A 22,125-nucleotide genomic window follows, 5' to 3' on the forward strand; every position below is an offset into this window, starting at 1 on the left:
GCGGGGTCACCGAAGGGTCGTTTCCTCAAAAGTTTATTTATTGCTCGTAATAAATAAACTTGGGGGGCAAATGTTATCCAAAAAACTGGCATAGATGACGTGGCAAATGATTCAGGACACGTGGCGGACACTTGGAGGAACTCTGCTGGGATATCGACCAGAAGGCACATTATGGGCAGTAGGCGGCTTAGTTTTACCTGCGACCAGTTTGGTCGATGGTTCCGCATGCAACGTGATGTTTCCATAAAGATCTTTACAAATCCCGAAATTGACTCCCACAATCTCCTAAATATCCGATTATTTAGAAGAGAATATCTGTAACAAATTCATGTAATCCCCCTTGGGCCTATAAATAGAGAAAGAAAGCTCAAGGAAGGGACTTTTTGGCTTTCAAATTATTTGAGACTAGAGTAATTCTATCTGAGATATTGTATTATTCTTCAGAGGTCAGTGAAACTCATTGAACCCTAATTCTTTGATCACTCCTTTGACTCTCATATCAATAACAATCTAAGTGGACGTAGGTTATTACCAGACTCTAGGGCCGAACCACTATAAAATATCGTGTTCTTATTATTTTCGCTATTACGTTCATTTCAACGCATTCATCTACATCAAGCGTATTTTGACTCCGTGTCAGTTGACCAAAATCAGGGTCAACATTGTGTTTTGTTAAAAAAAAAATTAAGTGATAGTTTATTTCAAATGAATATTTATGTATATTTTATTATTTAATTTTTTATTATAGAAAAAACCTATTATTAAAAATATATTGATTTTTTTTAATAAAAACTCAAAATAACAAAAATATTTTTTAATAAATATTATATTATATACTATGCTAATGAATAATTTTTTTTTATGTATATTTCAAGCTATTAAATATATCAATTACTATTTTTATTTTTGGAAACAAATAGAATTATAATTTTTCATTAACTACTGAATAATATTGAATAAACCAATAATATTATAATTTTTCATCAATTAAAATTTTAAAATAATAAATATACGTACACATTAATATTAATATTAAAATTATAAATTATATATGGAAATTAAAACATGTTACACAGGTGTAATTGAGTTTATTATAATAAATTTTTATTATAATTATCTTGTTTCCAAATATATTATCTTCTTCTTATTGGATTGACTTTTGACATAACTATAGTTCATTTATCCTTCATGCACATTCTAAATCTACAAGAAAATTTGGCTTTCAACAATGGCTAGTTACGAACATTATGTGCAAAATGAAAAAAAAGATACTGAAAATGCATCGTCTGAACATGAAGTGGAAGTTGATGCGGAGGGTTTGCATATAGAAGGTACTGAGGATGATGATGTTCATGTACATGAAGAATGGACCAAACCTGAAGTTGCACAATAGAATATCTTGCTTAAATTTTTGGGGATCTAAACTTGTTAAAACAGGAAAAACAACTTCTCAAGATAACTTACAAACCAGTTCTAACAAACTTTTAACATGTGATCAAAATATTTAATTTATATATGAACTCCAAGTTGTGAAAAAAATAAAAATACAAAAACCTTAAGCATATTCTTTTTTAATTCAAAATGATGAAAGCTTGGTGGACAACAAATAAAGAGCTAGCATGCATGTGTTTCTATCTCTCAATTATTCTAACAACTCAATGATAATATATATTAACGTACTAACATAATTAATATATTTTATATTAATGTTGCTTTTTTGTGATTTTAAACAAGATCCTTCCCCCCTTTTCTTTTTGTCACATTTACTTAAAAGTGATGAGTTATATATATATAGTGCTTATTTATAATGCAAATTTCCTATATAATGTTTAGATACATTTTTTTTAATTATTTAATTTAATAATTATGTGACCGACATGTTATCAGGTCACTCTTCTAAAAATTTGAAAAAATCACAATTTATTTTTAGAAATTTTAATTAAAAACTATAAATATAGACCATTGATCTTAATCCAATGGTTAATATCAAAGTAACCATCTATGGGTAGTAACCAAGAGTGCACATATATATATATATAAATCACTTATTAGGATTATTTTCAATTACTTTTAAATTAATTTAAGTTTTATTCTATTTTAAAAATTATTTATAAAAATTTGGTTTAATTTTGGGACTTTTTCATTAATGTATTTAAGAAAAACTTTTTTTTTTTCATTTATACGGTAATTTAGAGTTTGTTTCATTAATATATATACTAAAATTTATATTTTCAAAATTACGGTTTTTAAGAAGCCATTATGCGTTAATGTTTTCTACCAGGCTTTGCTTCATGTTCTTTATGATCATTCATAGGTGTACTTGTTATTTCATTTTTGATAAAAAAAAAAATTTAAATGATAATTGGATCATTGGGAATTGGTATAAAAACGAATAAATTGCCCATTTAGCAAGAAGAGAAGGGTATACATTTATCAATATATCGAATATGAATGAAGTGTAACAAAACATAGCATGAAGGATAAATATGTCTACTATTAATCATACCCATGCCATCAACTTACACGAGATAAATACTTATCAATGCTCTCATAAACAATAATTGAAACTTATCATAAAAATGAACAATTTTCTAGGGCGAGATGAGTTTTCTTTCTCTCTCCTAACACAATTTTATAATAAAGTTTATAGTTTCATCATAGCAGGCCCATGCAATCCAATACAATCTGGGATAATCTAATACAATCCAATGCAACTTATGAATGCTTAAAAACTCATATGTTAATTTCATCATTATGCATCTTATTGCTATGTAAGTTCATGCAACCTATAACAACTTAAAAACTCACATGTTAATTTCATTTTTATGAAACTCATGCAATTTATTACAACCTCAGATGTGATCCTATATAACCCAATGCAACCTCATGCAACCTATGACAACTTCTAAACTTATAGGTTAATTTCATCTTGATGCAACTCATGCTACCCAGTGCAACCTTAAATACAAGATCATGCAACTCAATGCTAATTTTATCTTTAGGCAACTCACTGCAACTTCAAATGCAAGCTAATGCAACCTTATACAAACTCATGACAACTTAAAAACGTATATGCTAATTTCATCATTATGCAACTCATACTACTCACTACAACATCAAATGCAAGTTCATGCAACTCAATACAACCCATGAAAACTTAGAAACTCATATGCTAATTTTATTCTATTGCAACTTATGTAACCCACTGCAACCTCATGCAACCCTATATAACTTGAAAACTTGTATGCCAATTTCATCCTATTGTCTTCTTAAGTTGAGTATATTCTTTAAGTCTTTCTAAAACGGGTCAAATAATTTATTATAGCGAATTGAAGATAACCAAGTTTTATTGTCAACCAGCATTGAAATGGGATTTTAAAACTAGAACATAAAATACAACGAGAAGTCTTATGCATCATTATTGGCTTACGTAATCCCCTTTTTTTGTTGGGTTTAAGTTCTGCTAAGAAAACCAACCATTCATTTATAGCTAATTTAATATAGGTGTTTGAAATCATATATCCAATAAGAAGACAATGAATGAATTAAAAGTGAACTATTTAGGAACAACGTCTATCTCAACTCCTATTTGAACAAGAGCATTCTGAATTTCACTTTTACAGATTTTCCTCTTATTTATCTTATGCACTAAATCAGTAAAATGATTATCTACTATTATTGTGAAATCATTCTCATTCTCTAAAAACAACTTAATAGTTTTTCCATCCAAGATTGCTAGAACATTGTGGAACTCAATGATGGGCATGGGAACATAGTGGAAGAGAAGGAGAGGAAGTGGGAGAGATTTTTTTTTTTGTATAAGAGGTAAATCTGAAATTAAAAGATAAAATTAATGTAAAATTGAAAGAAAAAAAACATATATAAAATTGAAACAAACTAAAATAGAAGGTTAAAATGAAAAAAAAAATGTATTTAGGGTAATTTCCCTTTAATTTTTATTTCCAAAATTTTAGATCCCGCATTAAATAAAAATCTAATTTTTTATTTAATTTTTTTTTAAATTAGCTCATTTTTAAATTATTTAATTTTTTTAAATATATTTTCATTTATTTTTAATAAATTAAACTATTTTTTAACAATATAATGCTACCACATGTCTTATTTTAGTCAAACTTAATACTTGACTTAACACTAAGTAGCGAGAATTTAACAAATGCTTAAGTGCAAGGAAATTTGCTGCCAAATATTTTAGTTAAATGTTACAAAATAAACTACTTAGGACTTTGGCCGCAATTATCGCTTCAAATAATACTCGGATGCCATGCGGAGAACATTGGGGTGATGTTGTACTGATGATGAATGAATGAATATGTAGTGTGTTGGTGTATTTATGACCATTTGACATCTAGAACACTCCAACTAGAACTCTTGCTCTTCCTTAAAAAGAAAAACTACCAAGGCTGCTTTGTCCAATATTGCATTGTAAATCACAAGATGTTGTCAGCTTAATGAACGGTGCTGATTCAACAAGCCCACACACGACTCCAATAGATTTTATCAGCTGCACTCAAATCCACGAATATTTTTTGCACTCTGTCTTCTTAAACCAAGGCTCCACACGACAGCCGACACTGACAGAGAACCAACTTCTTGCTTCTTCTTCTTTTCTTTTTTTTTTAAATAATTAATTTGATTTTATTTGAATATTACAATAGACATTCACGAACCTCACCAAAATACCAGTTGCCACCTTAAACCCGTGGATCGTTACCTGGAAGTGTAAGCCCCTCGAAGATGTCTGCGGCGTCTTCAGCTTTCTTGGTACCCTTTTCCAAGTACTCAACTTCAACACCAGTGTTTTATCTCTCTAACTCTCATGTTCGTAGCTTCACGGTGAGTCTTTTATCACTATTTTATGTGTATCGATCGTCTCGCTTAAGCTTATTCTAATGGGTTTCTTTCTCTGTTTTTCATTTTGGAGTGAGAAAATGCACTGTGGCGAAAACTGTTCGAGTTGAGTTTAGAGTGTTGGTTTCTAAAATCCCACAAATTTGAGTTAGAAAAAAGTGGTGAAGATCAACTGATCAAAATATTTTGTTTCACCGATTAATTTTCTTTTAATGATAATTCAGTGTGAATTTAGACGAAAAATTGTTTATGGTTTGCTTTGGTTTGTAGATTTTAAACTTCAGTCGTAGTAGATTTGTTCAAATATTGGGTTTGAGTTTAAAAATGAAAGTAGTAGCATTTACTTTGTATTCATGGTATTTAGGCTCCAACAAACAAATCTCATCCTCGATCAAGTGGTTTTTATGGAGGAGCCAGCTTCTTCCATGGATTTTGTGGCTTTAAATTATGGATACTTGAGAGCCTTAACCTACGGCAGCCCAAGGGAAAATTTGGTCCTAAACATGAGTTGAAGATTATAAAAAATCAAGACAAAGATCATTCATCAATTCATATTGAAACAACTTCATCATTTGAAGAACAAGCCTCTGATGGAACAACAATTGAGTTGGGGCATGGTTAGCATTAACTATATTTTGTTGAAACTCGATACCTATGTCTTTTCTTTCCTTTCATTCTGAAAGAAGATGATAAAGCATTAAATGTGTGTTTGGAATTCGAAATGGTGGTTTGTTAGAGTCTAAGATTATGAGACATTAACTTCACAACTTGAAGAAAGTTCTTTGCCTAACATCTAATCTGGTGTTTATGTGAAGTGTCCACTTCTATGCAATCTCCTACATCTTTACCACAAACACATTCCTCTGATTTCCCAAGTGATGTTGCTGGACGACCATCAGGTCCATCACTGTGCATAGCTGTCATAGGAGCTACTGGTGAGTTGGCAAGGAGAAAGATCTTTCCAGCACTATTTGCTCTGTATTACACTGGGTTTCTTCCTGAGGTAAGGATACGTTTACATCATTTCTCAGTGGGTTTCAGTGAATTGCTTACTATTTTCCTACTCTTATGCTTATTTATGAAAAAGAAGCAACAATCTCAGTTAAATTGATAATCTAGTTTGGTAATGTTTTACAAATGAATTTGGGCCATTTGGTGTCTACAAAATTTGATCCAACACATCTCTTAAATTTCTGTCCTTGGGTGCAGAATATTGGAATATTTGGTTATTCGAGAAAGAATTTGACAGATGAAGATCTAAGATCAATAATAGCTTCAACTCTGACTTGCCGTGTTGATCATCAGTATGACTCTTTTATTACTTTTGATTGCTGATTTCTTTCTTCCACTTCAAAAGTTTAAGATAGAAAGTTCTTAGTTTGTTGAACTATGTAGTACAATCTTCGCATGGATTGCACGCCCTACTATGTAAGCAGACTGTTTAAGTTATCACTCGTAGAAGCAGATTACTATGTGTTTGACAAAGAACCACTTGAGCTTATATATTCCAATTCTTATTTAGGGAAAGCGAAAATAAGTATTAAGAGAAGAGAGAACTTTTATGAGTATATTTTTTTAGTTGCTCATAGATTAGCTTTGCATACAACCAACTCAAGAGGTTACCTCCGGATCTAATTCATGCAGTTCAAGCACAGCTGAATGCACAGAGACAACAGAGCACCCAAAATCAGCAAGCCATCCAAGGGGCAACCCACTCAAAAATCTCAAAACCCTCCTTACCCAATCGCTACCGCAAAACCCAGCGCAAGCTCCGCCCAGACCCGCTTATAACAACGCAGCGCCTCCGGCCAATTATGATCCTCAGTAGCAACAAGGTGCTCCCAAGCGACCCTGGGGACCTAATAGAGCTCGCTATCCGCCATTACCCCCTATCCATTCCTACCCTATTCTCCATCCTTCTGGCCTGGAAAGCCATTTCTCTGCCCAGAGAGAAACCACTCCCCTGGCCTCCTGGTCTCGACTATTTCAAAATCTGTCAATTTCACCGATACGCAGGCCATACCATCGAAGAGTGTCCTACTTTGCGTAATGTCATCTATGACATGAATGATTAAAATCGTATCAATTGGAACGAAGTTAAGGCATACCTTAATTAAAGCCGCCAATGTTACTGAAGCTACTAATATGGGGATCTATACTAATCCAATGCCACAACATCAAGGGGGGCAAGTCACTACTCAGGAACCTACACCGGTACAAACTAATCCAGGACCTTCTGCCAGCGCTAACACCATCCAAGCTTGCACTGCCGCTCGAAGAGAGATGCCTACCCCCATCTGTTGGAAGTAGGAGGTTCTGAGAATTCAAAACTCCGAAGTCACTTTCTTTGTCCCCAGGAATCGAAGTTCCAAAAGCAGACGAAATCACTATGGAATCGGACCCCCTCGCTGCCGCTCAATTCATTACCAGGAGGAGGCAAATTCGCTTTTTTAGGTTGGGTGGGTTGAAAAGGTGAAGAAGGAAGAATGTATCCGAACGAACAAATGCATCGGCAGATGAAATTATCCCTTTTTTAGAAATCCCCTCGTCACCTACTAGTGAGCCGGAAAGCTTAGGGACACCTCTCGTTCCTCTTCCCCCATTTGACAACCGTATCCCAGAATGTTCGGATGATTCTCTAGAACTAATATATGCTTCAATACTAAAGAATGGGGATATATCGTTGCAAAAAAGCAAAAGAAAAGGATTTCACGGGCAGAAAGGCGAAGGGAAGTTCGGAAAAGCCTAGCAGACGGGACTATCAACCCCTTTCTATGTTGACCTCGGCACCTTCCTTACCCCCTACGAAAAATTGACCATCGATGTCTATTACATCCTTAGGATGTGTGTCTACCCAAACATTGTTATTATCATAGTCAGGGTCCCTTTTGTTACCCACCTTAGTTCCAAGGTTTACTTGGAAATCCTTTTTGGCAATGTTTAGGGTATGCCAATCAATTCTGAAGTTAGATTCCACGGTTATCTGCTTAGTCCGAGACAGATCAGCGTATTGTGATATAAACCATGCAATATTGCCCACCATTTCCATTAGATTAATTATCCCAGGCCTTAAAGAAGGTATTGATTAGTGAGGCTAACGCACCGCATTCTTTTCTTTCCACAATCCATATAAAGGTTTGTATAGTTTTCCTTATAATAGGTACAGTTCATATGCATGTAATTATTGAAGTTATTTAACTAGGATGCCCAAAAGCTGATTGAAAACTTCAGTTGGAATGATGCATTGCATGAGATTTTTGTGAATTATACAATACAATGCGGCATTTATGCATGTTTCCAATATCCATAAGGTTTTTATGCAACCAAAACATTGAAGTTTGAATAAACCTTCAAACTAACTAACAAATTTCAGAGAAGACTGTGGAGACAAAATGGATACTTTTCTGAGTAGGACATATTACATTAATGGCGGTTATGATAACAGAGAAGGGATGCTAAAGCTTAATGCCCTAATGGAGCATGTTGAGGTAAAATGAAAATAACTCAAAACTATCAATAAAAGTTTTTTCTACTTGTGGTACTTGATCCTGAAGGAAACAACTTACTTACCTCAGGGGGGATCTGCAGCGAACAGAATATTTTACCTTTCGGTGCCACAAGAAGCACTTATAGATGTTGCTTCTTCTCTTGCCGATTATGCCCAAACCATCAAGGGCTGGAACCGTATAATAACTGAGAAACCATTTGGCTTCAATTTACTATCATCTCTTCGGTTGACACAGTCTCTTCTTTCCAAGTTTAAGGAGAGGCAAATATACAGGTGTTTGGCCACACTATTATTTACCTCTATAATACATGCAAACACAAAAGTACAGCTGAATTATACATTATACTATAGATTTGTGAAAAGAAATAATTGAATCATATGCATACAATGCTGATCAATCTTATTTCAGGATTGATCATCTCCTAGGCAGGAACCTTATTGAAAATCTTACAGTTTTAAGATTTTCCAATCTAGTTTTTGAGCCACTATGGAGTCATAAATACATAAGAAATGTACAGGTACTTATATTTTATTTATTTATTATAACTATTGTTTTTATTAATTTTATCTATATTGCAATCTACTGTGCCTTATACGAGATCCTTACAGTATATGCTGTATCATTGAAACATTTTTCAGATTGTCTTATCAGAAGACCTGTGTGTGTACGCATCAAGGTAATTATGTGCTACGTTGTGGTTGCTGCATAGGGTCAAATACAATAGCAGAGAATTAATAGGATAACTTGTGTTCTTGTTCTTTTCCACAGGTATTTTGAGGGTTATGGGATAATTCGAGACATAGTACATAGTCATATACTCCAAACAATAGCATTGCTTGCCATGGAACCTCCTATAAGTCTTGATGGTGAAGATATTCGAAACGAAAAGGTATATCTACTTGTCATGGAAATTTTAAAACTATAGTTGCTCTGCTAAATAGCTCTTTTCCAGGTCAAGGTTATGAGGTCGATCCGCAAATTGGAACCTAGTGATGTTATACTTGGGCAATACAAAGCAGGCAGGGAGGATAAAGTTGATGTGTATACAGACAGTCTGACACCCACATATTTTGCTGCTGCAATGTATATTGACAATGCACGCTGGGATGGTGTGCCTTTTTTGATTAAAACTGGAATAGGACTCATTGAACACAGGTGAGATATATTTTATGAACCTTTTCTGTTAGCATATTGTACATATCCGTCAAAACTTTTATGATTCCTTAATTGCACCGATATCATAATTTCTTCAAAGATTTTCTTAGGATGAACACACTAGAATTTTCCGGGTAGTTGGAACTGCCGAAGAAGTTTTTGTATGAGAGTTGAGCTTTATTTTTATGCTCTCTTTGTCTAAGAATGTTTCTAGTAGTCAACAAATGTAGAATGAATTTTCTAGGGAGATAGAGCTACGGTCGATGATGAAAATTATTCTTTTATTACTATGTCCTCTGAACCATTTAGTTTTGGAGAGGTAGGAAACTTTAGCATAGTGCTAGGTAGTCTTCATAAGAAATCGGATCCCAGACCTCGTGGAATTCTTCTATGAGTTTGACCAGTTGACTTACCCATCAAGGATTGGAACTTGGATGAAGATGAATTGACAATGCTTAGCATGAATCTTATTCGAATTCTTTCACTAGTCAATGGGGATTGTAGTTACAAGACAAATGACTTGGTGATTCATTCAGAATTTCATTGAAAACAAGCTGTTAACGTGTATGATAGGTTTTGGAGCATGCATCCATTTCAAAACATTGATTTCATAATCAATGGCCACAAAAGTACTATGATCTCAACAAATGTAGAAACCATACAAAATCTTCTCATAACTGATCTATACTATGCAGGGTGGAGATACGTATACAGTTTCATCATGTCCCAGGAAACATTTATCGAGAGCGAATGGGGCATAATATTGACCTTGTTACCAACGAGCTGATTTTACGAGATGCTCCAGATGAAGCCATCCTCATCAGGGTCAATAATAAGATCCCAGGACTGGGGTTGTACTTGGATTCCCCAGAATTGAATTTGCTTTACAAGGACAAGTAAGCTCATGAGTGCAGATAGTTTGCAACCACTCCCTCAAAAATGATATCTGCACAACAATGCCAATGCGTTTTTTCTATTTAGCTTCATCCAGGTACTTAATTATCTGTTCATTAACTATGCAGGTACAATGTTGACATACCCGATTCATACGAGCATCTTCTTCTTGATGCCATCCACGGTGACAATCATCTGTTCATGAGAAGCGACGAGGTTGCAGCTGCGTGGAATATTCTAAGTCCAGTCATCCAGGAAATAGACAAGAACAATATAGTACCAGAGCTGTATGAATTGGGGGGAAGAGGTCCAATTGGTGCATACTATTTGTGGGCAAAACATGGAGTTCGGTGGGCAGAGGACTAGCGTTATTTTTTTTGAAGAGCAACTAAATCCATGGAACTACAATATTACATCATGAAGTTGATAAAGTTCCTTGCCAGAAAACAAATAAACTACATTATCTATTTAAATAAATTGAAACCACTGATTCAACTCATTTGCTTGCTGTAACAAGTCCAAGAATCGTAGCTATCTTTGAAATAGATAAGCTGAATATTAAAAGAAAATGGAACATATTTAGGAACCGCAATTGCAAAATTGGCCCCATTTGTGAACTTGGTCCCTGCCATTTATGTTACGAGCTCAAGTCAAAGTGAATTTAAAGAGACCCTATCCTCAATGAAAACTCAAAGAAATGCTTTCCCATGATATACCAACCATGGTTTGAGGAAAAAAAGAAAGTACCAACCTTGGAATGAAATTAGACAATCACTCTCTCACGCAGCACGCTAATACAACAAGTCCATCCAATTATTATTAGACCATCTCCATAACAAGTCCATCCAATTATTATTAGAACATCCTCACTGCAACATCTAAATTTTGTGACAAATTTAGCAAAAAAAAAATAATTTAATGTTATATTTTGCCCAATATTTGTAAATGCGCTCCAATGCACAAGATACAAATTAACACAAAAAAAAAACTAATAATTCATTCAATATTTATTGATAACATACAAATTTTTGTTTTATTATTATTTTGTATTATTCAAATTATGTACTCCAAAAATAATGATATATGGTTAGTCATTAATTATCAACTACTAAATTATAGTAATTAGTGGTAATATGCTAAATAAAAAAAATAACATTTAATGATGTGCCAAATTTGGTCCATGCTATATTTTGTGCTAAATTTGACACAACTTTTAGCATGTGTCAAATTTAGCATACTTTTTGGAACACTATTGGAGTCATACTTCTAAATATGGTATTGCACCAACTTTTTGGCACTCCATTAGAGATGCCCTTAGGGTATAATTTTAATAAGAGTAATGATATGTGCACCAAAACATTACACCAACTGACGTGACAGTTTTTTTTAACCAATTACATTTGTTTTAGACGGGACTCACTATTTTAAAAAATAATGACACGTTAATTGGTGTAATGTTTTGGTGGATAATTTTGGTGCACATATCATTACTCTTTTAGTAATTAACATAGACCTTTTTTTTGTGTGGTGTATCTATATAAATATATATATAAGGGAATTCTCCTATAAGATCTTCACTTTAAGCCCTACCGGTAGGGCTCTCAGTGTTTACAACCTGTGAACATTTTTCGGCGCGATTTTTTTTTATGACCGTGTATATTGTAGCTATTTAGAGCATCCTGCAAATTTTCAGAAAATTTCGAATAGTTTACAGTACCGAAAACTAGGTTCAAACATGTTGCACACGTGACAAAAAAAATTTATGCGCGTGGAAAACAACATGTTTGAACCTAGTTTTCGGTACTGTAAACTATTCGAAATTTTCTAAATTGCAGGATGTTCTAAATAGCTACAATATACACGGTCATAAAAAAAAAAGTCGCGCCGAAAACTGTTCACGGGTCGAGAAACCCTGAAAGCCCTACTGGTAGGGCTTAAAGTGAAGCTCCTATAGAAGAATTGTCCTCTATATATATACTTACTAAATATAATAAGTGTGAGTTTGGTTCACTTTTTCTTCTCTTTTTATCATTTTTCTTTTTTTATATTTTACTTTTGAGAAGTTTACATAATACACTTAATTTCGCCAAAAAAATTACATTTTTATGGACTGGCAAGTTTTTTTCTTTTCAATTTTACGATTTTAAGAAATTTTTTACATTTTTAGGATTTTGCTTGTTTTTTGTTGTTTTTGTGTTGTTTTTTTAGTTGTTTAGGTATATGTATAGTTGTTTTTATATTCTTTTTTAGTTGTTTAAGTTTATGTATAGTTATTCTATTGTTACGTTGATGTCTAATTGATGTTTAGTTGTTTTTAAATATATTTTGAATTTTTTTTTTAAATGTGTTAGTGTGCAATAGGTGACTTTTAGTTGTTGTCCAATTGTTATTTTTGAATGTATTAGTGTGCAGTGAGCTGATGTCTAGTTGTTTTTTAATTGCTTTTTTTGACATCGTATTTCTATAAATAAAAAACTTTAAAAATTGATTTTGAAAACTTAAGTAGTATTTTTGAAGAAAAAAAATCAGGATCGTAATAAAGTAAAAAAACAAAAAAAAAGTATATTTATGAAGGAAAAAAACCTTTACTTTTTATGTTTTAATAAAAATATATAATGTTAAATTTAGTATATTTATAATTTTTTTTTTTTGTTTTGGATTGTTCTGTTTTTTTTTTTTTTTTTTTTTTGCAAGCATTTTGCCCAAGTACCAAATTTCCTTCTTGCCAAATACCCCTTCTTCTTTTTGTACTATTCGGTTCTTTTTTTTATCTGTTTCCAAACAATAATTAAATTTGTATTTTGTTTTTAGTTTGTACACATATATACATATGAAGTTTTTTTTAAATAATATATCTATTTAATTTTGTTTTTACTTTGTAAAACCACATATATAAGTGAATTTTCACATTTGTTTTTTTAAATAAAAAATAAATAAAAAATTCCTACATATTCCAAAACTCTTCCACATTTTTAATAATTTGTTTATTTATTATCATTAAAAAAGAGATGAGAATGTATAAAAAAACATATACATATAGTCTTTGAATTAATTTAAGTTAATAAATATTATAAGATTCTAATTTACTCAATATTTATTTCTTAGAAATAATTTCATTCATTTAAAATTAATATCCTAGAGTTATTTATTGGCGTATGAGATGAAAAAAATAATAATATACGACTTACATGAGTTTTATAATATTAATTTTTTTAATAGAAATACGGTAATAACACATAAAATTATTCACATGAAAATATTTTTTTGTAGTTATTTTTTATGAGAAGAATATGTAACAAAAATTAAAATAAGAAATCTTGAAATACTATTTTACAAAAACAATTCAAGAATACATCAAAAAAATTATTAGAAAAAAATTAAACATTGAAATATGAGCAGTAATATTTATATTTTTAAAAACAACCTTCATTTGCATGATCCAATACAATCAACAAAATAAGAAATGTCAATTGTAATATACAGATTGTTTTTTTATTACTAATGATAAATATTTAAACAAGATGATAATATATTCAATATTTTAAACTTATTAAAATATTTTCAATAAATTATAAGTTTAATAGAAGATTGATGATATGTACATTTTTGTATTATTAAAAAATCTGTCTGATAACTTAGCATACGGATTAATAAATTTTTGGGAAATTCTTCTCTTGGCGTTAAAAATGCCATTAGTATTGGCGCATTTTCATTGTTTTTATTTGAAGCCAAGTAGTGTAATGGATAGTGCAATGCACTGTTGCACTAGGCCGATGTGTGCACTACAAGCGCAAGAGAAAGAGAGTGGAGAGAGGAGTTGATTTAGTGGGGCCAGGCTTAGAGAAAGGAATTGACATTTGTGTGACACGTGTCGCAACCTATTGGCGTCTCTTGGGCCGTATGGGCCTGATTGGTAATCTTTGAGCTTTGCGGTTACAATAATGCTAATTTCTATGTTTTGGGTCTCAAAAATGTCATTTCTTTATTTCTTTTTCAATTTTGATTCTTATCTTATTCTTATTTTCCAAATTGTAAAAAATACATTATTTCTCTAAAAAAAAATTCATAAATTATATGAGAATTAAATATTTTTATTTATAAATATTAATACATATTTATTATTATTATTTGGCATTTATTACTCTTAGTTGTTTCAGTTATATTTACTAAGACTATAAATATTTTACATTTAAGATATTTATCTTTTTAATAGTATATTGAAGATTTTAATAGTTTAGGCTTAGTTTCTCAACATATTGCAGGCTTAATTATTTTTATTTAATGTGGTTTATGGCAGAACAAATAACGTCTTATTTTTTTTCTATGGTAGTGATTGTGACTTCATTATTATGGTTATGTTTTAGTAAAGTTGGCAGGTTTTAGATCCTTTTAATGAGTTTCTCTCACTTTTTTATCATATATATTCCTTAGCAACACCTTTTACCTCCTCACTTTTTTTTTTACATTTATTTAGTTCATGTTATTTTTACCAGTTATAATTTATACTTTATTAGGCACAATTAAAATTCCTAACCTTTCTTTATTCAATATGTTTTAAAGCCATTTTATTTATATTAATTATATTTTAGTAGTTTTTTGTATTATTGTATTTAAGTATATTTATTGGTAAAAGATTTCCAACTATAGTATTAACTTTGGTTTTTCTCATAGAGGGAACATAAATATACCTTATAATTAAACTAAGATTTTCAACAATTACCCTTAATTTCGAGGGATTTTCTATATCTATTAATTTCAACTTTTCATTTTAAACTTGTCTTTTAAGGTTTTAAGGTGGTGTTTGGTTGCAAACTGCACACACATATTACCGCGTTGAAAATTGTTGTTGTAGACACATCGGTCGAGGTTCCTAAATTTTTTTCCAATACTTGTGAAGAATATTGGAGTTGAAACTTTATACTTTAGAGGTTTTTTGATATTGTTTGTATTATGGACTCTAATAATAAAGATATACAAGTCTACAAAAACTTTTTTTTCTTTTGGCTCTAGACTTGTAACTCATAATCACTCTCAAACTAAGAAATATTGTAATTGATTAATTTTATATTACCCAATATCATTATTAGTCATTATACAATTCTATTAAAATAATTGAGATTGACAATTGATTTCTAAGTTGAATTTAAATATGAAATAGTCATTTTAAATATATATATATATTGAAATCATGTCACCGTAACTAGTTACAATGAAAAAAGTAGTAACTTGTAACCAATTACAACGTTTCTCATTTCGAGAGCAATAACGGGTTATAAGTCTACGATTTTTTTTAGTTCCAGACTTCTAACCCATTATCACTCTCAAACTAAGAATCTTTGTAATTGGTGACCACTGTAAAAAGGTAACTGGTTACAGTAACAAGATAATAAAAATAATAACATCAATTAATTAAATGATTTTAATATTGTATTTAACTAGTTTGTCTCACAAGTGTTAAGTAACACACATAATAATACAAATGGGTCTCATAATATTAAATTCTTAAGTTTCTCTAACATTTTTATTGCTCTATCTCTTTTTCATTAGTAACTTATTTCTTAAGAAATAACTTTGTAATAAATTTTCTACTCAAAGCTTATGCCTACATGTATGTGTTTAGTATACCAATGGAATGAAGAGGAAGTTGAACACAATCCAGTGAAATGAAAGCCTAATATATTTTTTTTTGCATTTTCCAAAGGTACAAATTTATTTATCAAATTTATTATATTTCTCAAGTATTTTTTTTGTCATGTAAATTAAATAATTTATTTTGAGGAAATGCAGTATAGAGTTGCTCCTCATACAGCTATTTTGTATGTATTAGACTTCAAATTCAATTGTGTGTCTACATTATAAAATATGCTTTCGTGATTGAGAAATTTTCCTCAAGAATAATTACAAATTATGGAATTCGGCATAACAAATAATTTGTGGTATAATTATACATTTGGGCAATTTTTTTTTACTTATGTGATGTAATGATGGGTAAAAACATTTTTGAACATTTTTTTTACTTTGTAGAAATATGACATTATAACAAAGTTTAAGAAAATGGGTAAAACAAGTGGGAAAAATAACAAAATAAAATGTTTGAATTTTCATTTTTTTTGAGAAAAACATGTAATTTAAAAAAAAAAAAAAACTTCATTGATTAAATTAAAATTTTTAACTGAATATAAAAAATTGTGAAAAATATAAACATAATTTGAATATGTGTTTAAACAAATAAAAAATATAACAATAAATCAACTACCATTAAACATATTACAGCTTAAATAAGTCACTAACTTATAACTATAGTTTATTTTCCAAAACTTTTAATTACATGGGAAAGAAAAAGCCACATATTTCAAAAGATTAAAAAAAAAAGCCATAGCAACAATAACAAATTACAAATCCCAAATTAATAAACAAATGGAAAAAAATCATAGGAGATGTAAATTCTCCAATCTTAATTGTGCCTAATTAAAGTATAAACTATAACTGGTGAAAATAAAACTCAAAAGAACTAAATAAATGTAAACAAAAAAAAAGTATGGAGGTAAAAAGTGTTGTTAAGGAAGATATATGATGAGACTCTTCGCTCTAAAATTGATTAAAAAAAGTGAGATAAACTCATTAAAATTATCTAAAATCTTCTAACTTTGCTAAAAAAAAGAACCATAATAATGAAGTCACAATCAGTATAATAGAATAAAATAGACATTATTTGTTCTGCCATAAACCACTTTAAATAAAAACAATTATGCCTACAATATGGTGAGAAACTAAACCTAAACTATTAAGATCTTAAATATACTATTAAGAACAAATATCTTAAATGTAATACGTTTATAGTCTTAGTGAATATAACCGAAACAACTAAGGGAGTGTTTGTTTTGAGTAGTTGAATTGTCTTGGAAAGTGTAGAGGGACTTAGGATGGAGGTAATATTAAACTCTTGTGTACAAAATGGTCCACTTTACCCTTAAAATATATGTAGGGTTCACACAAATTATTAACTTTACTCACTTAAAATTTGAACCAAACATAAGAAGAGATTTAAATTCTCATTCCCACATTTATTTTACCATATACCAAACAACCCCTAAGAGTAATAAATGCTAAATAATAGTAATAAATATGTGTTAATATTTATAAATAAAAATATTTAATTCTTATATAATTTATGACTATTTTTTTTAGGAAAATAGTGCATTTGTGACAATTTGGAAAATAAGAATCAGAAAAGAATCAAAATTGAAAAAGAAATAAAGAAAATGACATTTTTGAGATCCAAACCATAAAAATTAGCATTTGTGTAACCTCAAAGTCCAAAGAATACCAACCAGGCCCATACAGCCCAAGAGATGTCAATGCTTCAGCTCGTGACACGTGTCGCACACAAATGTCAATTCCTTTCTCTGCGCCTGGCCCCACTAAATCAGCTCTCATCTCCACTCTCTTTCTCCTTCGCGTGTGGCGCACACATGCGCCTAGTGCAAGAGTGCATTGCACTCTCCGTTATGCACTCTCCGTTATGCCATTGGGCTTAAAATAAAAACAATGAAAATACCCTTATGCTAATAGCGTTTTTAATGCCAATAGAGAAGAATTTCCTATAACATTTATACTGTAATTAGAAACTAAATTTAGCAAGTACCTTGCAGATGCCATTCTTTAATAGTATTTAAATAAAAGTCTGAAAGTGGTGGATATTTAATTTTGTCAAATTATGACGTGAATGTTACAACTGCATGTACCATAACTGATTATTCATATGAGCGCATAATAACAAACTAACAACTTATCTTCAATTTTGGTGATGCTGACATGTTACAGTCCTCAAATGTCACAATCCTTAACAATACAGAATTGACAAATTTAACTTTACGATAGGCTTCTGATGAGTTCTGAATTGTAAAATATCTTAGCCAATATTTGAGTACTATGCTTTTATGACTTATTGTAACCATGCTGATTATATGTCCTCTATATAAAAAGTGTGCAGATAACGTAACATAGCATAAGTTTGTTTTGTTAAATTTAACTTAATATATTTTTAAAATTAACTTACAAATAAATATTTATCAATTATATTAATATATATTTAAATATTATAAAATATTATTATTATAATAATATTTAATATAAAATTATATATATAATAATTATATTAATATAAATTTAAATTCAAATTCAAATTCAAAAGTTATAAAATATGATTATTATAATTATATATAATATAAAAATAGATATTTAATAATTATATTAATATAAATTTAAATGTTATAAAATATTATTATGATAATAATATATTATCCTAAATTTTTACTAATTATATTAATATAAATTCAAATATTATAAATTATTATTATTATTATTCAAGTGGTATAAAATAATATATATACGTGTTTAGAAGCAACATGCAATGTACGTTTGCTTAATTTTAAAGTTGTAAACATTGTCTATAATTTTAATAAAAATTAGTTCACTATTTATATATATATATAATATAATGAATTATAGATCTACAGAATATATAAATATTTATATTAATAATCTCTACATATATGACATTTAAACACAACGTTGTCATAAATATATATTTATATGGCTATATGATATATATATATATATATATAAAATACAATAATATTTAAAAAGAAGTTAATATTAGAAATAAAATAAGAATAGAAAAAGTCAGTGTCGATAGTAGTAGACAGAAATATACATGCATAAACTATTTTTAGTTTCTAATGTATCTCACAATGTTCTTTGGTAAATTTGATGAAGAAAAAGAGATCCAATCACTTGATAAAAAATAAACTATTACACAAATTTATAAGATAAAAAAAATAATATGCATGTCTTTATTATTTTTAAATAAATATGATTTAATTATTTAAATTATTATAAAATATATTAAAAACATCTTATTTTAATTAATTAATTTTCTTTTGTTTAAGTTTATGCTTGTTCTAGTTTTTGAATTTGACAGTAACAACAAAATATTATATATATTATACATTTAATATAATATTAAGTTTAAGTTTAATTAAATTTTATTTAAGTTGTAAAATATATGGTTTTATTGTTTTTGAATAATTATCATTGTAAAATATCTAAAAAATATTCTATTTTAATTTGTTTAATTATTCATTTATTTAATTTTATTTAAGTTTAAGTCATGCTCACAACCTACCGTTAAATATAAGAATATTCTGTTAAAGTTAACGGAAAAAAATAAAAAACCGTTAAAACCAAAATCTCCGTTATCTAACACACTTTTTATATAGAAGTGTTACACTCAGATTTCGAGCTATGTTAAATATGACCTCGAAATTTGGATTCGCAAACAAGTGGACTCATAAGGTTGGAAATATGCTCCAGGATTAAATATCGAGCCTGCAGGACATAGACGACCTCGAATATGGTGACCTCGGAGTGTTCATGATCTCGAAAAGGTAGCTCCGGAGACGCATCCACCTTCAGGGATGACCCCGGATCAGAGGTCCCGAGCTCGACGCACATACGATCTCGAAAGATGATGGGAAACCTGGGAAGTTAAAGCCTTGGAGATACCTGATAACCACCTTGAATATATATAAGTGATGTCTATACGAAATGTAATCCTCATTTATTATTGTAAATCCCCTAGAATCGTAGGATATTATTTGGTCAGTTATACGTCCCCTGGTCTTCAGGGAACGTTTCCTTTTATATCTGATTATAGGCATTTAAAGCCATTTATTTGATTTACACAAAAAGAGTAACTACCCAAAATATGTGGGATAGTATTCTTCGATCTTCTCTATAAATAGAGAGGCCATGCACCATTGTAAAGGACCGAAATTTTGAACCTGGAGAGAAAACTCTGAAGAATTCATGCTGAAGAATTTTTCAGAGATAATCTTGAGCTTAATAACAGAGACTCGTGGACTAAGCAGATTTAACTGCTGAACCACGTAAAAATCGTGTGTTTGAGTTGTCTTACTTCAATTGGCCATCATCAGTTATTGTTTATGTGCTCTTCTTTCATTGTTTGACGAAAAACGGCGTCAACAGTTTGGTGCTTTCATTGAGAGCCTTAAGCATTCATCCCTGAGAAAATCATGGCCACAAACAATCAGAACACCCCTGAGGAAAATTACCCAAGACGTCCTGGAAAACAACCAATGGAGAACCCAGATGTTGAAGAGAGAAGTGGGTCCTCTGATTCCCGGGGACCACCTCCTCCACCAAGAGATGAGGATATGTACTACAATCCTGAGCGGTACGTTCCTATTGTGGAACTTGAAAACCGACAACTGAAGCAGCTGTTGGCAGAAGCCAACAAACGGAATGAGGAGTTGACAAGGATAGCCGCAGAGGCGCAGGTGGTTCAGCCCCCGCCTCCGCGCGAAAACCAAGTCCCTCCTCCAAGGGACGTACATGTTCCTCCCCGGAGGCCTCGTGGGCGTCCGCGAAAGGATGCTGCCACAAGGAGGCCGACTCAACCTCCGGCACCAGCAGAGCCATACGCTCCACCTAGGCCCCAGAGGAGTACTCGAGCTCGGGCCCCGGCTAACCCGCCTGTAGAAGTGCCTGCAGGAGCTGAAAATAACCGAACCCCTGCAGAGGCTCGGACTCAGGTACCTGGGAGCGCACCGAATGCGACTGACCCATCTCGGGCAAATTCTGGACCCTCTAGGCCGCGACAAGGGTGGCAGCCACTGTCGCCTATACGGTTCCCTCCGTCACCCATAAGATATCCTTCGCCCCCACACAGAAACGCTCAACCTGTTCGAGATCAGGATCAAGGGCGTGCGGGGGAAAGACAAGGAAACAGAGAGACTTTCCAGGAGCGAAGAGGCGCTCCATCTGAGAGAAGTCAGACGTCTCAGTCTCGCACTGCGGAGACGAGGCAACGTGGAAAGAATCCATCGCGAAATAACCGAGCAATGAGTTTCACCAGTGATGAGTCTGGAGAGACCAGGTCCGTCAGTAAACACGACCGAGGTCGTAAGAATACTGGAAGTCGCAAGAATCGTCCCGACCTGCGAAATCATCTGAATCAGAGTCGGGGGAATGGAGATCAAACAAATCCAGACCTGAGGGATCGCTTGAATAAACGTAGAGATCCCTTGCAGAGACGCGAGCCTAGAATCACTATCAATGACAGTCAATTCCAGACAGCACCTCCTACTGTCCCAGTCCAAGAAAGAATCGATCAGCTCGAAAGAGCCTTTAGGCTTTTAAAGAATGAACGAGGAAATGGTCAATATGAGGACTCTGATGAGGAGCTTGAGCCGTTTGCTCCCCATATTTCTGACACTCAATTTCCTCAAGGTTTTCGGATTCCCCACGTCCCTACGTTTGAAGGAAAGACCGACCTGTGTAGTCACCTGAGCACGTTCAACACTATCATGAGAGCCAGTAACGTGGGTTACGAGCTCAGGTGCATGTTGTTTCCAACATCATTGGCAGGACCTGCCAAAAGTTGGTTCGAAAAGTATAAGAGACACTCAATAACCTCATGGGAGCAATTGTCTAAAGACTTTAAGAAGCAGTTCAGAGCAATGATAGGGGTCAGACCAGAAGCATCCACCTTAACTAACGTCCGGCAGCAACCGAGCGAAACATTGAAGAGTTACTTAACAAGATTTAATCTGGAAGTAGCCCGAGCTCGGGATGTGGATGACAGTGGACACCTCATGGCTATCCGAGCTGGCAT

General features: G+C 31.8%; 1 protein-coding gene across 1 annotated transcript; it reads left to right on the forward strand.

The window, feature by feature from the left end:
- Positions 1-4,608: 4,608 nt before the first annotated feature.
- Positions 4,609-10,926, forward strand: LOC133788340 (inactive glucose-6-phosphate 1-dehydrogenase 4, chloroplastic). The gene is made up of 12 exons (XM_062225796.1): positions 4,609-4,854; positions 5,234-5,486; positions 5,685-5,872; positions 6,079-6,173; positions 8,243-8,357; positions 8,445-8,650; positions 8,787-8,895; positions 9,017-9,054; positions 9,147-9,267; positions 9,331-9,533; positions 10,229-10,429; positions 10,556-10,926. Exons 1-12 carry the CDS (start codon positions 4,756-4,758, stop codon positions 10,791-10,793), a joined length of 1,866 nt encoding a protein of 621 aa, XP_062081780.1. The 5' UTR covers positions 4,609-4,755; the 3' UTR covers positions 10,794-10,926.
- Positions 10,927-22,125: the final 11,199 nt, after the last annotated feature.

Source organism: Humulus lupulus, chromosome 7 (genome assembly GCF_963169125.1).
Source record: "Humulus lupulus chromosome 7, drHumLupu1.1, whole genome shotgun sequence".
NCBI classification, from domain to species: Eukaryota; Viridiplantae; Streptophyta; class Magnoliopsida; order Rosales; family Cannabaceae; genus Humulus; species Humulus lupulus.

Bases quoted from the DNA above. Each gene is read 5' to 3' on its own strand.
- LOC133788340 (XM_062225796.1), top strand. From the start codon at position 4,756: ATGTCTGCGGCGTCTTCAGCTTTCTTGGTACCCTTTTCCAAGTACTCA. The intron at 5,487-5,684 runs GTTAGCATTAAC...GTTTATGTGAAG, and splicing joins AACAATTGAGTTGGGGCATG to TGTCCACTTCTATGCAATCT. The intron at 9,534-10,228 runs GTGAGATATATT...TATACTATGCAG, and splicing joins ATAGGACTCATTGAACACAG to GGTGGAGATACGTATACAGT.